Raw genomic sequence first — 16,620 nt, forward strand, 5'->3', positions numbered from 1 at the left:
TAACAAAAGACGGGATAACTTGAAAGATGATGTCGGAAACTTCAGAGTTTCACACCAACCAATATAGGCACGCCAAATTCTGTAATAATGAGCTGCCGTAACTGGCTTCCTAGCTCGTAACAAGGTTGGTATAACCGATTCTGGAATGCCCTCTCTCCTTACGAGTGCGTTCTCAATAGCCACCCTGTCAAACGCAGCCGCGCTAAATGTAACAAGTCCGGACGTAGTGGGAGCGGCCAAGGATAGTCTGCGAGTAGTCCGCGGAGATCCGAGAACCAAGCTCTCCGAGGCCAATGAGGCGCCACTAGTATGACTGTGATGGACTCTCTTTTGATCCGTTTTAGCAACAGAGGGAGCAGCGGAAACGGTGGAAACAGATACACGAGGCTGTACAGCCACGCGATCGTGAGAGCATCCACCGCCACTGCCTTTGGATCTCTCGTTCTGGACACATACTGGGGCATTTGGTGATTGTGGCGAGATGCCATCAGGTCCACTTGAGGGTAACCCCACCTCTGGACCAACATGTGAAACACTTCTGGATTAAATGCCCATTCTCATGGATGAAAATCCCGACGGCTGAGATAATCCGTGTCCCAGTTTTCCACTCCCAGAATGAACACTGCCGACAATATCACCTGGTGGTATTCTGGCCAATTGAGGATTCGAGCTACTTCCCGCATTGCCATGCGGCTTCTCGTTCCACCTTGTTTGTTGATGTATGCGACTGCCGTCGCGTTGTCTGACTGCACTTGGACAGTCTGAGAGCGAAGCATGTGTACTGCTTGTCGTCGTGCATTGTAAATTGCGCGGAGTTCCTGGACATTTATAGACCGCAATCTTTCGTGATCTTCCCAGAGACCCTGGCGCTGACAATTTTGAATTACAGCTCCCCAACCTCTGAGACTCGCGTTCGCCGTTAGAATTATCCAATTCCCGCCGCCGCCTGCGGTTAAATTGTGTACCTTGAGCCACCAGAGTAGAGACACCCTTGGCGACAACCTCACCCTGTGGTGAATCTGCAGATGCGAGGCCGACCACTGTGCGAGCACATGCTGTTGAAATGGACGTGAGTGAAATCTTCCGAACCAAAGCGCTTCGAAAGCCGCCACCATTGTTCCTAATAGGCGAATACACAAATGTACCGAGACTGTGCGTGGCTTGAGCACTAATTGTACCAGATGGCAAATCTGTACTTTCTGTTGTGGTAGGTAAATTCTTTGATTTACCGTATCGAGAATCATACCTAGGAATTGAAGTCGTTGAGACGGAATAAGATGTGAATTCTTGAAGTTGACACTCCAACCGTGGTGAACCAGTACATTGTACGTTAGCAGCGCATGTTGGAGGAGCACCTGTTGAGACGGAGCTTTTATGAGCAGATCGTCTAAGTACGGAACGATTGTCACTCCCAGGGATCTGAGATGAGCTATCATCACAGACATCACTTTGGTGAATACCCGAGGCGCTGACGAGAGGCCAAACGGTAGAGCCTTAAACTGTTAATAGTTGTGGCGTATTGCAAAACGCAAGAACCTCTGATGAGGTGACCAAATCGGAATGTGTAAGTACGCATCCTTGAGATCTAGCGCAATCATGCAATCTTGTGGCTCCAAATCTGCAATTACGGACCGCAGAAATTCCATCTTTAATCTGTAGTAAGTGACTTACTGATTGAGACTGTGACGGAGCCATCCGGCTTCGGTACCACAAACAGACTGGAATAATAACCCTGACCTTGTTGGTGTACCAGGCCTGGAATTAAAACTGCTGAATCCAGCAGAGACTGAATGGCAATTTGCCAAAACGCCTTCTTGTCATCCGACAGAGGCCGTCCTGTCTTGAAAAAGCGCAGTGGCGGGAGACAGCTTTCTTTTAACACTAAATTGCGGATACATCCATCAGTGGATGTCTGGAATCCCGGAAAATATAACGTCTGAAGGCGCACTCCCACAATTGGAAATCCGAGATGGCCTGGGAGCCCGTCAAGCCACTGGCTTGTCGGTGACTTTAGCTCCCTGCCGTTACAAGGCGTGACTGTTTCTCTACCACAGCCTTGAAATGACTGAAGTCTAAAGGATTTGAACGCCGGACCAGAGTATTTCCGTCTCGGTACCGGTGGAGGCAATGACAGGAAACTAGACTCTCCTCCCCTCCCCCCCCCCTCTCCCCCTCTTGGCCTGAGAAATGCATTTGTCCAATTTAGGACCAAACAACTTCTGGCCACCGTATTCTTTTGACCTCTGACTCCGCTTGCCAAGAACGCAGCCAGAGTACTTGTCGTGCTGTAACTAGCGACGATGAAAAGCGAGAAGCGAGTTGACAGCCGACAGCAGAAGCTGTACATAGATACTAAGCAGCTTCTCAGATTTGATTAACGATAAGTATAACGTGATCATCATGTTCTGTTATCCATACAAATAGCGCCTTAGTGACCCAAATGCCCTTCTATCTTACGTCTGAAGGGTCTTTATAAGGTTTGACACAGACGAATCCACCAATGGCGGATTCTCCAATGTAGAGGTCACTGTGTGGAAACGGGTAAGTAGACTTAAATCTGTGAGGTATAGAACCGGTTATTCGGTTCTTTCGTGTTTCTACTAACATCTTATTAAGATATTCCTAAATAAGAACCCCATTGGAGATCTCTGTCGTTTAGTAAATACGACTTATTATATGTTAGAGGCTCCTTAGTCTCTGTAAACTTCAGAGACTGACGCACTGGTCATTATCAATGTCTGGGCTGTCAAAAGCTGCACTGACTGCTGGTCTAATTTGCCCTCCTCACCCTTATTTAGCGCCGTGAGGTTTGGCATAGAGTTGTCAGACTGCAACATAGCAGAAACGGTTAAATTATAAGACCAATTAAATTAATACCTTGTACCCAAAGTGAAGTTGGACCTTTGCAAAGGCTGAGACTCCTCCGTTAGAACTGGCGGTCTCACCCGAGACTCCGATCTTGCCGCTCGTGTCGAGCGGCGGCCAATTCTAATTGCAACCCAGCCATTACATTTACGTAACATAGGATCTGGGAATGAAACCGGGTTCCGGAGTGGAAACCTACAAAACATACTGTACATGTGGTAGATTCATGTACAGACATTGCAGTAAAACTTTTTTAGTCTTTGCTGGTGCCGTACTCATTATGCCGACAGACAACACAATAGACAAAGACAGACACTTGCACGACTCAGTAAAATTGTTACTTATACATACATACATACATATACAGAAAGTCCACACTCACTGCTCCAATTTGCAACCTGGGCGGTGCTCCATAAGAGATTCACAAGAAATCCAAAAATATATCCGAAAAAAGATACAGGCACTCACCACTTCCTTGATGATGAAAACTTTATTGGTGTGTCTCACATAGAGACAGTTAACAGCATGTCAGCAAAAGGTGTCGACGTTTCGGCTCCATCTGAGCCTTTTTCAAGACTAACAAGATTACAGCAGGTTCTCACCCAGCAGCTTCCGGCGGCGCTAGTGTGAGCGCTGAGCTGCGGCGGTTCTCCCACTCTTAGCGCTGGTACTTTAATGTACGTACAGCAAGGACGGAGCGGCTGGGGCGGGCGGGCTGTATTAGCGGCTGGGTACTTTAATGTACGTACAGCAAGGACGGAGCGGCTGGGGCGGGCGGGCTGTATTAGCGGCTGGGGCGGGCGGCGGTGATGAACACGGACCCCACACAGCGGGGCGGCAGCACGCGCTGACCGCCCCGTCCCCCCCAGCAGAGGGCTGCGACGGGGCTTCTTTCTGTAAGCTCCGTCCAGCTCTTGCAGCAGTCAGTGAGCTGCGTGTGGCTGTGAGGGTGCTCTTTGTGAGGACCGACACGCCATGCGCTGCTCCGTGCAGCGGCACTATCCCAGACCCATGTTTTTAGTAGAAACTGGGAAGGGATGTGCTGAAGTAGTATAAAAAAGTAAAAATTAAAATCAAAAAATATTCAAAGAAAAGTGTGGGAACCCACACAAGCCTCTGTTAGTGCATGAGCACAGAAAAAACACTGAGGTACTCTGGGATATGGAGGGGTGGAGAGTTCTAAATTTAAATATTCAGTGCCCTGTTTCCTGCGGAAGCAGTCTATATCCCAAGAGTACTCCAGTGACCCCTAGTGGATGAAAAAGAAATACCTCCAGTGCCAGATACACATGTCCCCCAGTGTCCGATATGCTCCCAGTGCCAGATATACATGCCCCCCCCGCTCACTGACGCTGATGTGAGGGGAGGAGAGCGTAGCCTGCGCCATTCCTTTCCCTCAGTCTCCGGCGGGTGCGGGTGCCTTAGTTCAATTCAGCACCGATCCGTGAGCCAATCAGAGCTCGCGGTGCGAGCTCCGATTGGGTCACGGGCGGCGCTGAATTGAACGAAGACACCCGCCGGAGACGGAGGGGAAGGCGAGGCGCAGGTTGCGCTCTCCTCCCCTCACATCAGCGGCGGGGAGCAGCAGCGGGGAGGGAGAGACAAGGAGCGGCCGCCCATCGGTGTGGGTACGGCGTACCCACGGCTAAATTCTTAAGGGTATGCTGTACCCACCCGTACACTTGCACCGCTGCACACGACCAATACAGAACAAATCAAAAACAAAATTAGCTTAGAAAAATTGCTGGGAAAAAGAAAATAGATTTTGGTTGCAGAAGGCTTGGATGTTTGCCAGCTGGACCATCATGTACTGAAGCCTACCACAATTTTGCATAATCTAAACTCATAGGACTGTTAAATAGTATCTATGAAGTTTCTATAGATACTATGCAGTCAGACAATATTCCATTTACTTGCTGGAATCATTAGTCTGACAATCCAAACCCCACAAATAATTACAACGTGAAAGTCTTGTCCTGTGCCAATAATAATGCTGAACTGCTAACAGAAGACCATCATGGAAAAGCTTTCTAGTAGTATAGTAAATTCAAATAAGGCTATGCCGTGGTCACTAACCCACTAAAACCCAAGGGTACAGGAGCACTGTAATGAGTAGCAGTTTACAGTGACAGACTCTCCTGACAACCGAGAAACTAAACAAGAAATTAAAATTCTAATTTTAAAAGGTGCATACACACAGAGCGCTTTCCCCCCCTGCCCAGCGATGTCAGCAGGGGTGAACGGCTTTCCATAGTAGGACGCTATGGAAAGCTGCTCACCCCGCCGTTCATGAAGCGGAAGCGCGGATCAGCGCTCATCGCCGGGCCATACACACTGGGCGGTTTTGAGCTGAAAGCAGCGCAACACACCAAAAGTGAGCTGCTTTCAGCTCAAAATCACCCAGTGTGTATGGGCCTTTAATCTTAACTTTTGTTTACAGCATGTACATCTCACGTAAATTTTAAATGTCGGCATTTAGTGATCTTATCACTGTATGCAGGTAGGAGAGGACACCACAATAAAACTTCACTTCTCTATACTGCAGGGACCAACGTGTGCGAGCAAGTCCCTAGTGAGAGCCCTTATGCAATTACAAGTAATAGCTTGTTTTGAGGTTTACGTCTTTAAACACCTGCAGGAAATATTCCTAGGTTAAATAAAACGCCTATGGAGGCACCTATAATGTAATGGCTTTTCTGTATCACTATTCAGGGTGAAAAGCAGTTAATTGTGCTTTACTAGCATCACATTTGCAGTGGTTCAACAATGAATAAAACCAAAATGCACACTTAGAAACTGGTAGGCTTACATTTATGGCTGCAACACTAAATGTGTGTACTGCATAGGATACAATAACATACAAATGCGAAATCTATACATAATGAGTAGCAAATGACCAAACTTGGACTGTTGCTAGAACAAACACCATCACCAATAAGGGCCTTATTAAGAGATGGCAGTAAGCCCGATTCTTACACAGTTGAGCGATTATCGGCCAACTGCCCACGTGTATAAGTCACACTGCACATGTGCCACAATGGTCTTACTGCGGCAGTCGCAGGGAGGATTTATCGTAAAATGATTGACAGTCAGGGACAGTTTGGGGGCAGTTACAGGGAGTGGTGGGAAAAATGCAGACATAGGGGGATATTCAATTGAAGTCTGATCCATTCCGACATTCATTTGTCAGAATGGATCCGACCTGTGCTATTCAATGCCATCTCAGACGGGGAGAGCGGGGGTCTCACTTGCTGGAGCCGGGTGGACGCTGCTGTGAGCGGCAGCTGTGACACATCCTCTGGCTACGCTGCTGTAGCGCTGCTCACCCCCGTCCCTGCTTCCGCATCTCAATTTGACTTTTTCTAAAGTCAAATTGAGATGGTCGAAAAGGGGGCCAAAACCGTTTGACAGAAGCACGAGGTTCGGCAGCTATTCCGCCGATCCACGTGCTTTTCGACAAGTCGAATTCCTCGACTTGTCGAATAATTTGGGGTTAGAGTGAATAGGTCTGAACCCCTTCAGACCTAAAACAAAGTCAAAAACTGCCGTCTTTTTGACAGACGGCAGCTTTCGACTTCAAATGAATATACCCCATAGTCTCATGTCTCAGCCTGTCAACTACTATCCCACAAGCAACTGCAAAGGCTCCGGCATCTTGCGCGACCATCGAGCACTCAGAAGTTTGATAATAGACCGATCTGCATAAAGTCTTTGAACGGGTCTCTCAGAGTTTGAATGAATGAATGAATGAATGAATGAATGAATGAATGTATATACATATACAGGCAGCAGCAACATTTGCATATTTAGGCATAGCTGCTGCGCACAAACTTGCAGCTGCAAATGCATTTGGGTACATCTATGAATCAGGCCCTTAGCTAGAGTACATGATTAGGATATGGCTTAAAAATGGTCACTTCAGTCAAAGCAAACAGAGTGCCATGAAATGATATCAAGGCTATAAAGGAAGAAACCTCAAGAAAAGGGGGTAAGCTAGAAGTTTGGTGGTACCCTTGTAAATGTACACAGTCTTCTGGTTTATCTTTCCAGCCACCTCAGCACTTTCTGCTCGGCTAGAAAGGGAACCTTAAGGTTACTTTCTCCCTTGAATACAGCTTTGGGAGACCTAGAATAGAGACACGTCTGCTGCAGGAGTACCTCCCCTGAATGCTGTCCATGTATCACTCACATACAAAGTTAAAAAAAAACTTACGAATAAATGACCCAGTGGTCAGGGAATGAATTTCAGCAGAGTTAAAATCAGAAGCAACCTGCTATACAGTTAAACCAATGTTCCATGCAGCATTCTTTTATACATTTCAAATATAGCCACTGTGCAGATGCTACTATGATACGGACACTAGAATAAATGTCTCTTTATGAAGGCATCCTAGCATTCTGGGAGGGAATATTTTTTCCAGTGAACTGTAGTATGGACTGGAGCTTGTGGTAAATACGCTAGAGGTTTTTGAAAGGTTCAGTAGCCAGTTTGTTTTTTTGAATGGTTTTAAACCACAAAAATAATGCTACAAAACACTAATCCCACTTATCAAACCCTCTACAGCACCAGGTAAGCAGTTTACAGATGTGTCCTCTTACATCCTTGCTGCATTCACGCTAAACAGCCCTACAAGTCGCCCCATGCTGTGGCGGGACTCTGTAGCACAGAGTGTCTTCTGCCACAGAAATGAGGCTTAGATGCAATGTAATACAATAGGACACACAAGCAGCTTCTGCCGATTAATATAAGATGCGGCATGCCTATATTGTGTGTGTAAAAGCATCTCTATCTGCATCCAAAATGTCATGTTAGTGTTTTCCAGGAAAACACTAACATAGCATTTCTAATGCAAATACAGTCACACACACAAAATATAAGCATGCCGCATACCATATTAATTAGCAGAAGCTGCTAGTGTGTCCTATTGCATTACATTGCATCTAAGACGTATTTTTGCGGCAAGACACGCTTGGTACTAGAGTTACACGGCATTCAAGCGCTGTGTGTAATGCAACTTGTGGCGCAAAGTTGTATGAGTACACTTCTGTATGCTCTACTAGACAAACCATTTTTTTTTTACTGACCAAGCCAGATATGTTACACAGGCTATATGTACAATAATACACATACAGACGACTTCAAGGGTGGTCAGTCAGTCAGTCATAAGGCTACCTTATGCGTATTTGCACGTTGTGACAGGTAACACTTGACAGACAAACCTACTAACCACCACCGTGGAAACAAAATGAAATACAACCGAATATTGCAGAGATGGGAGTTTGCATTTGCATTTCCAAAAGCCAGTTACTATTTGTTGCCAAGGGTGCTCAGGACCGCAAAGTAAAACATTTATAAAACCTCATTATAAAAAGGAACATGACACTAAGAGCTTTCAGCAATGGACATCATAAAACAGATCTATGACAGACAGCCATTTTCACTACTGTCACAGAAGGCAAACTGATTTCCACATACAAATGTCACTGGCATATGGCCTAGAATTCCATCTGGAGATATGCATCCCTGTGTGAAGTACTCCATTTCCCTACATGGACATCTCTCGACAAATTCTATGGCAAAGCCCATACAATACTAAACATAAAAAAAAGGTATTAGGAACGTGCTCTACATTTATCACCTACTCAACACGAGCGCTGTAGACCTTCAATAAACTGCAGTGATGTCTGGTCTTAATAGCAATCTGACATTTATAGACATGAAAGCTTAGAACTTGAATAGTAAGCTGCTCAGTTTATTAATGGAAAATGTACACAGATAACACATCACCAATTCTTACATGTACATATTAAAGGAGTATGGGGTAAAACCACATGAAAACGAATACATACTTCAGTGATATGTTAAGGCCTTTTCCACTCATTTCTTTCAATAAAATGTATTATACAGCCAGCATGCATCAACATGGGAATTCCGTTGTTTTTAGTGCGCACTGCGACCAAGGGAGCAATTCAATGGTTGTTCTGTTGGTGCAAATACCACAGGTACCCATCATTTCTTTTCGTCCAGTCTTTTCCACAATAGTTTACACGGGTTTATCGGCTTTACGTAGATAAACCCGGTCTACTTGGCGCGATCAGAGCAAAAAAAAAAAAAAGAAGTGGACCTGGGACAAATAAAATATCACCCCATCTAAAGTTATAGGTCATCAGGCGTGATGGGGTGCACTACAACTGAATGCCCCCCACAGAATGCAATGGTGGGATACGTTTATCCTGTTCTGAACATGCTTTTTAGAATTAGTTTTACTTCTGTTAGCCAACGATAAGCATGTGAAATAGTGTCCTCAACTAAACAATGATTGGAAGGGAGACATGAATAAAAACTCACCAGCAACTTCAACAATGTCACCAGGGAGAATATCCCTCGCCTTTATCCTCTGGACACTCTTTCTGTCCTGTCGATACACTTTGCCCATTTCAGGTTCATACTCCTTGAGTGCCTCAATGGCATTTTCAGCATTTCTTTCCTGGTTAAAAATTAGAGAGCCTTATAACTGAACTCCTATAAAAGGTATAGGTAGATTTACACATACAATTATTTTATTTCACATTTTTAATCAAAACAAAATCAGGGATATTGAAATGAAAAAGAAAAATCACATCTGATTAGCATTCTATGGAAACTAACCACAACGGTAGGGATGTCTGACACCTTAATGCCAGTTTCCTCATATCTGGGTTACATGTAACCAACTGAAACAAAACGAATACCTCAATAGAAATAGATCCTATAAGTAGTAGGTTGTTCATTGCAGACCATTACCAGTTAAAAATGATCAAATAAAAGTTCTATTCAAATAGCATTAGTGCACTATACAGCATGCAAGTTATGATAAGCATGGAAGCATTTCTATACTTTATAGTATGCAAGATAATGAACATACAGTAAACATGGAAATTACAGAATGCACACAGTCTGTGCAGAGGTTCATTCTTACCATTTTTAGATCCGAATCTAAAAAATAAATTGTATCTGGTCTCTAGGTCGACCACTATTAGTCAACAGTAACTAGGTTGACAGGGTCTCTAGGTCGACATGAGTTTCACATTTTTCTATTTTTTTTTTTTTTAAAACTTTCATACTTTACGATCCATATGGACTACGACTGGGAATGGTAACCTGTGAGGAGCGCAGCGGAGCGAGGCACCTTGCCCGAAGCAAGGCAAGCAAACACAGTGCACTAATTGGAGTTCCCGGTCATTGTACGGCGAAAACTACACCAACATTTTTTAAAAAAACTCAGGTCGACCTTTTGACCTAGAATCCCTGTTGACCTAGTTACTGTCGACCTAAGTGTGGTCAACCTTCAATACTACACCCTCCAAAAATGTGGGTAAAAATGCATTCTACACTTATACAAAATGATTGCCCATGTATAGGAGGACTTAGTGACCAAAACAAGACTGATAGGAGTTAATTTTTTTTAAACTAAAAATGTTGAATACAAGTGTAATCATTATGATTAACCAATATAGCCTACTAAATAATAAATGTGGCAGGACAGTTTAAGATAACCACTTGTACTTCAGGCAATGATATGGATCCTAGAATACAACAGGTCATATAACACAATCAGGTTTAGTGGTGAATATATTTTTACTGTGGACGCAGCTATTCAATTTTGTGCCGTTGGGTGCGAGTGCAGTGGACTCCAATCACTTATCGCGGATGTCGCATCCAAAATGCAGGGCATAAGCCATGTAAAGCGGCTTCTCTCATCTGAAGAGACAGTCAAGGTGCGTGGCGGTTAAGGTTTCCAAAAGACCTTCTGCTCACACCTCAGGAGAGTGAAGGCAGAAATCTGCTAACAGTGATGGGCACCCATAACACAAACCATTGAATAGCTCCCATCAATTCAGATGGGAGCTGTGGCCACAATAAAGCAACTTAAATTCCACCAATCCCAATGTTGCACATGTCCAACCGCATCAAGGCCATTCTTTGCAAATTAATAAGGAACCTTTTGTGCAAGCCGAATAAAAATCACAGCGCAAAAGCAGGCAGATATTCTGATCAAACACAATGAGTTTGCTCCATGCTAAGTTTCCAGGCATGCAAAGTCACTGTAGGCCAATATTATCCAGCAATATTTGTCTCCATACACACTAGAGACCTATTATTGGAATTCACTAGTTTGGTAGACATAACTATTTGTAAATTAATTTTGAATGTTCATTCACAACAAAGCTGTGTTTTTTCTTAACTGCACCATTGTGTTCATTATGCACTAAGAAATTATAATTCTCTCCCACAATGCACGTAGTGTTAAGACAAGCTTGGCATGTGAATACAAAGAGCTACTATTTCCCTCCCTTCACCGTCTGGGAGATGACCTGCTTTAACTTGTCCTGTAGGTAAAGATATAAAAGGTTTTCAACCAGGATACCTGGCTGCCTGCTGTAGGAAGTCAACACTAATTTAGGACGGCCTCAAAACATTACCCAAGGTACAGCACAACTAAAAGCAAACCGTCAGGTCTGACTGCTTAAACCGCTTCCTGAAGTCCTGCGAGTGCAGCTGCCCTTTCTGTTACTACCAATATCCTGGATGGCACCCAGACAAGTGGAATAATTACCTTTTGTGTGCCGGTCACCCACAGAAGTCACATATACACATAATAGGATTTTATATATCTACCGGTAAATCCTTTTCTCATAGTCCATAATGGATATTGGGGGAAACTAGTACGATAGGGTATAGACGGGGTCCAAATTTCTTCAACTGGGTGTGCTAGCTCCTCCCCTCTATGCCCCCTCCCACAGGTAGTTATAGGTAAAAACGTGCCCGAAGGAGAAAGGACATATATGAGAGAAGGAACATGATAAAGGGTGGTGAGATTTACACACCACAAAACAACCATCAATGGCTGGTGGTAACAACAAGAACAACAACACAGGTAACTATAGAACAAGAACCTGCAGAAAAGTCAACGCACTGAGGCGGGCGGCCAATATCCCTGATTGACTACAAGAAAAGGGATTTACCAGTATGTGTGATATTGGGGGAAACTAGTACGATGGGGACGTCCCAACGCTTCCGGAATGGGCGGAGACTTCTGCAGCACCGCCTGCCCAACTGGGTATCCTCTTTGGTCGGGGTATCAAACTTGTAGAACTTCACAAAGGTGTTCTTCCACCGACCAGGTAGCAGCTCGGCATAGCTGCAAGGCCGAGATTCCACAGGCAGCTGCCCAGGAAGAGCCCACTGATCTTGTAGAGTGGTCCTTCAGAGACTTTAGGTAAGGCTGCCGACACATAGGCCTGTTGGATAGTAAGCCTAATCCAACGAGGAATGGACTGCTTTGAAGCAGGGCAATCCTTTTTCTGCGCATCATCGAGCACGAACAAGGAATCTGTTTTTTCTGACCCGAGCTGTGCGCTTGACATAGATCTTCATAGCACGCACAGCATCTAAAGTAGGGGTGGGCAAAATACGGCCCGCGGGCCGGATGCGGCCCGCAAACCGATCCTGCCCGGCCCACTGCCTCCCACCAGCGAGCAATGACAATCGGCCCGGCCGGCTGAGCTGCTTGTCATTGCTCTGCACTGCAGTACCTCCAAGCTGCCAGCGGCGCCTCTCTCCCCTGCTGCTGCGTTGTAGTAGCCTCCTCCAGAGTCCCCAGTGACAACGGCTGTGTTCAGCCGAGAAGGGGGCGGGGCTACGTGCCGATGAAGGGGCAGGGCTACACGGGACCTCAGGGGGCGGGGCTACACGGGACAAGAGCCAGACTGCTGCAGATCCATCCTTCCTGCCACTGCCAGCCAGATCAGTAAGTTAATGGGAAAAGTGAAAGAAAGTGTGTGTGTGTGGGCAGTGGCGTCAGACTGTTTTTAGGTTTGGGGAAGAGATCTTTAGCTCTCGCTGTACCAACCCCTCCCGTGTTCTGTCACCATGTCACCCCCCCCCCCCCCCCGTGTTCTGTCACTGTCACCCCCCCCCCCGTGTTCTGTCACTGTCACCCCCCCCCGTGTTCTGTCACTGTCACACCCCCCCCCCCGTGTTCTGTCACTGGGTCACACCCCCCGTGTTCTGTCACTGTGTCACACCCCCCGTGTTCTGTCACTGTGTCACACCCCCCGTGTTCTGTCACTGTGTCACACCCCCCGTGTTCTGTCACTGTGTCACACCCACCGTGTTCTGTCACTGTGTCACACCCACCGTGTTCTGTCACTGTGTCACACCCCCCGTGTTCTGTCACTGTGTCACACCCCCCGTGTTCTGTCACTGTGTCACACCCCCCGTGTTCTGTCACTGTGTCACCTCCCCGTGTTCTGTCACTGTCAACCCCACCATGTCACACCCCCCGTGTTCTGTCACTGTCACCCCCACCGTGTTCTGTCACCCCCCCTCCCCGTGTTCTTTCACGGTGTCACACCCCCCCATGTTCTGTCACCGTGTCACACATCCGTGTTCTGTCACTGTCACCCCCACCGTGTTCTGTCACTGTGTCACATCCCCCATGTTCTGTCACTGTCACCCCCCTCCCCGTGTTCTGTCACCGTGTCACCCCCACCATGTTCTGTCACTGTCACCCCCCTCCCCGTGTTCTTTCACTGTGTCACCCCCCCGTGTTCTGTCACCGTGTCACACATCCGTGTTCTGTCACCCCCCCCCTCCCAGTATTCTGTCACTGTGCCACCCCCGTTCTGTCACCGTGTCACACACCCGTGTTCTGTCACAGTGTCACACCCCCCATGTTCTGTCACTGTGTCACACCCCCCGTGTTCTGTCACCCCCACCGTGTTCCGTCACTGTGTCACACCCCCCGTGTTCTGTCACTGTGTCACCCCCACCGTGTTCTTTCACCGTGTCACCCCCACCGTGTTCTGTCACCCCCACCGTGTTCTGTCACCGTGTCACACCTTTCCCCAGGGGCCATAAGACACTGGATGATTTGCTTGCTGCACAATAATTATCCTAAATAAAATGTTAATGTGTAAAAAGGCTCTCTACCTGCCGTAATGTGTGTAAAAGGGGCTCTACCTGGTGTAATGTGTGTAAGTGGCGCTGTGTGGCACAATTTGAATAATGGAGACTATTGTGCAGCCTAATATGAATCTGTATAATTTTTGGCCCACATTCCTTCCATATGAAGCCACGTCCCTATATTTTTGGCAAGTGGGGCGAGCTGCTATTTTGTATGTGGCCCTCGGATACTGACAGGAAATGTCAAGTGGCCCCTCAGCTGAAATAATTGCCCACCCCTGATCTAAAGCCTCCGGAGGAGAAGCGTCGGAACCACAACAGCTTGATTCAGATTAAAACGCGGAGACAACCTTCGGCATGTACTGCTAACTAGTCCGTAGCTCCGCTCTGTCCTCATAAAAGACCACGTACGGACTTCTACATGATAAAGGCCTCCAAATCTGAGACACGTCGAACAGAAGCCAGGGCCAGTAAAATCACAGTCTTCCACGTGAGGTACTTGTCTTCCACCGTCATCGGAAAGTTCAGACCAAGAGGACTGTAGAAATGCCAACATTACATCCAAATCCCAGGGTGCCGTAGGCGGCACAAAAGGAGGTTGTATGTGGTGTACTCCTTCCAAGAAGGTCCGAACTTCTGGCAACACAGCCAATTTCTTCTGGAAGAAAATGGAGTGGGATGAACTATGGACCTTAATAGAACCCAGACGCAAGCCCTTATCCACACCGGCATACAGGAAACGTCTCAAGTGAAACTATGCAGGCGGATACTTTCGTTCCTCGCACCAAGATACATATCTCCTACAGATATGATGGTAGTGTTTTGACGTCACAGGTTTCCTGGCCTGAACCATGGTAGCAATAACCTTCTTGGAAATGCCCTTGTGAGCTAGGATGTTCCGCTCAACCTCAATGCCATCAAACAAAGATGCCGTAAGTCCGGGTAGACAAACAGTCCTTGCAGAAGATGATCTTAGTGGTAGAGGCCAAGGGTCTTCGACGGACATGTCCAGAAGATCCGCGTACCACGCCCTCCGAGGCCAATCCGGGCAATCAGAATTGCCTGAACACCCTGATTTCCGATTCGCTGTAGCACCCTTGGGAGCAATGGAATCAGCGGAAACGGGTAGACCAGACGGTACGGCCAAGGCGACGCCAGTGCATCCACTGTCCTCGCCTGAGGGTCCCTGGTGCGTGAGCAATACCAGGGAAGTTTCTTGTTGAGACGAGAAGCCATCATATCTGTTTGTGCGCAACCACACCGGTCAATGATCTGCTGGAACACCAGATGGTGGAGCCCCCACTCCCCCGGATGGAGATTGTGACGACTCAGGAAGTCCGCCTCCCAGTTGGCCACACCCGGAATGAAGATTGCCAACATTGCTCTTGCATTTCTTTCCGCCCAGAGGAGTATCCATGACCCCTCTGGCATGCAGGCTCTGTTTTTTTTGTCCCTCCTTGTCGATTGATATACGCCACTGCCGTGGCATTGTCTGACTGTACCTGGATTGCATGATCCTTGAGCAGAGGAGAGGCTTGAAGCAGAGCATTGTAGATCGCCCAAAGTTCCAGAATGTTGATCGGAAGGAGGCCCCGTGGGCTGACCACCGGCCCTAGAACTGTGCCCCCTGGGTGACCGCTCCCCGAAGACTGGCATCCGTCGTGACGAGGGTCCAATCCTGAAACTCCGGCCTTCCAAGAGATTGGATACTGTAGCCACCACTGGAGGGAAATCATGGCCTGAGGTGACAGCTGAATCATCTGGTGCATCTGGAGATGTGATCCGGACCACTTGCTCAGGAGATCCAAATGAAACGTACTGGCATGGAACCTCCCATACTGGATCGCCTCATATGAGGCAACCATCTTTCCTAACAATCTTATACAAAGATGTACGGACACTCAAGTAGGTCGGAGCACCATGCGGACCATTTCCTGAAGAGTTTCGCCTTGTCCTCTGGTAGAAACACCTTCTGGGCGACAGTATCCAGCTACATCCCCAGGAACAGGAGCCTCTGAGTCAGCTTCAGGTGGGACTTTTGTAAATTGAGGATCCATCCATGGTCTGACAGAAGATGGATGGTGCAATTTATATGAAGCAATAAAAGCTCCCTGGATCTTGCCTTTATCAGAAGATCGTCCAGTTAAGTGACCACATTGACCCACTGGACCCGGAGTTCAAACATCATCTCCACCATCACCTTCGTGAATACCCTCAGGGCTGTAGACAGGCTGAAGAGTAGAGCCTGGAACTGGAAGTAATTATCCAGCAGGGCAAACCGCAGGTACGCCCGATGAGGCGGCCAAATCGGAATATGGAGATAGGAGTCTTTGATATCCAAGGAAACCACAAATTCCTGATCCTCCAGGCCTGCAATCACTGCTTACAGGGATTCCATTTTGAACTTGAACACCCTCCAATAAGGATTGAAGGATTTCAGATTCAAAATGGGTCTGACCGAACAGTCCGGCTTCGGCACCACAAGCAGGTTTGAGCAAAAACCTTGCCGTGCTGCAGTAGTGGTACTGGAACAATGATGTGGGACTGGACCAACTTTCGGATAGCCAGTTGCAATGTAACTTGCTGTGACAGGACGATACCGTACGGAAGCACTCGCAGCTTCCGCGTCCCGTTGACTGCGCACAGAATGGAAGGTCAAGCCGCACGAGGCCTGACCACATAGGGGATTCCCGCTTACCGTCAGTAACCGCCTGTTACTGACTCCACCCACTGCGCTGTGGGCGGGTTCTCGCTGCCACCACCAAACTCCTAACCTGCCGTGGCGTTTGGAACCACGGTTCTGCTCT

General features: G+C 47.1%; 1 protein-coding gene across 2 annotated transcripts in view; it reads right to left on the bottom strand.

The window, feature by feature from the left end:
• ATP2A2 (ATPase sarcoplasmic/endoplasmic reticulum Ca2+ transporting 2) overlaps positions 1 to 16,620 on the bottom strand; it is a 117,489-nt gene that overhangs the window by 65,053 nt on the left and 35,816 nt on the right. For both annotated transcript variants that reach the window (XR_010252496.1, XM_063964419.1), the window contains exon 5: positions 9,215 to 9,353. Coding sequence is in view for 1 of the 2 variants with exons in the window: in XM_063964419.1 (XP_063820489.1) it covers positions 9,215 to 9,353 (139 nt within the window). In the remaining variant the exon portion in view is untranslated. The remainder of the gene's footprint in view (positions 1 to 9,214; positions 9,354 to 16,620) is intronic.

The sequence above is a fragment of the Pseudophryne corroboree genome, chromosome 1 (assembly GCF_028390025.1).
Source record: "Pseudophryne corroboree isolate aPseCor3 chromosome 1, aPseCor3.hap2, whole genome shotgun sequence".
Taxonomy (NCBI): domain Eukaryota; kingdom Metazoa; phylum Chordata; class Amphibia; order Anura; family Myobatrachidae; genus Pseudophryne; species Pseudophryne corroboree.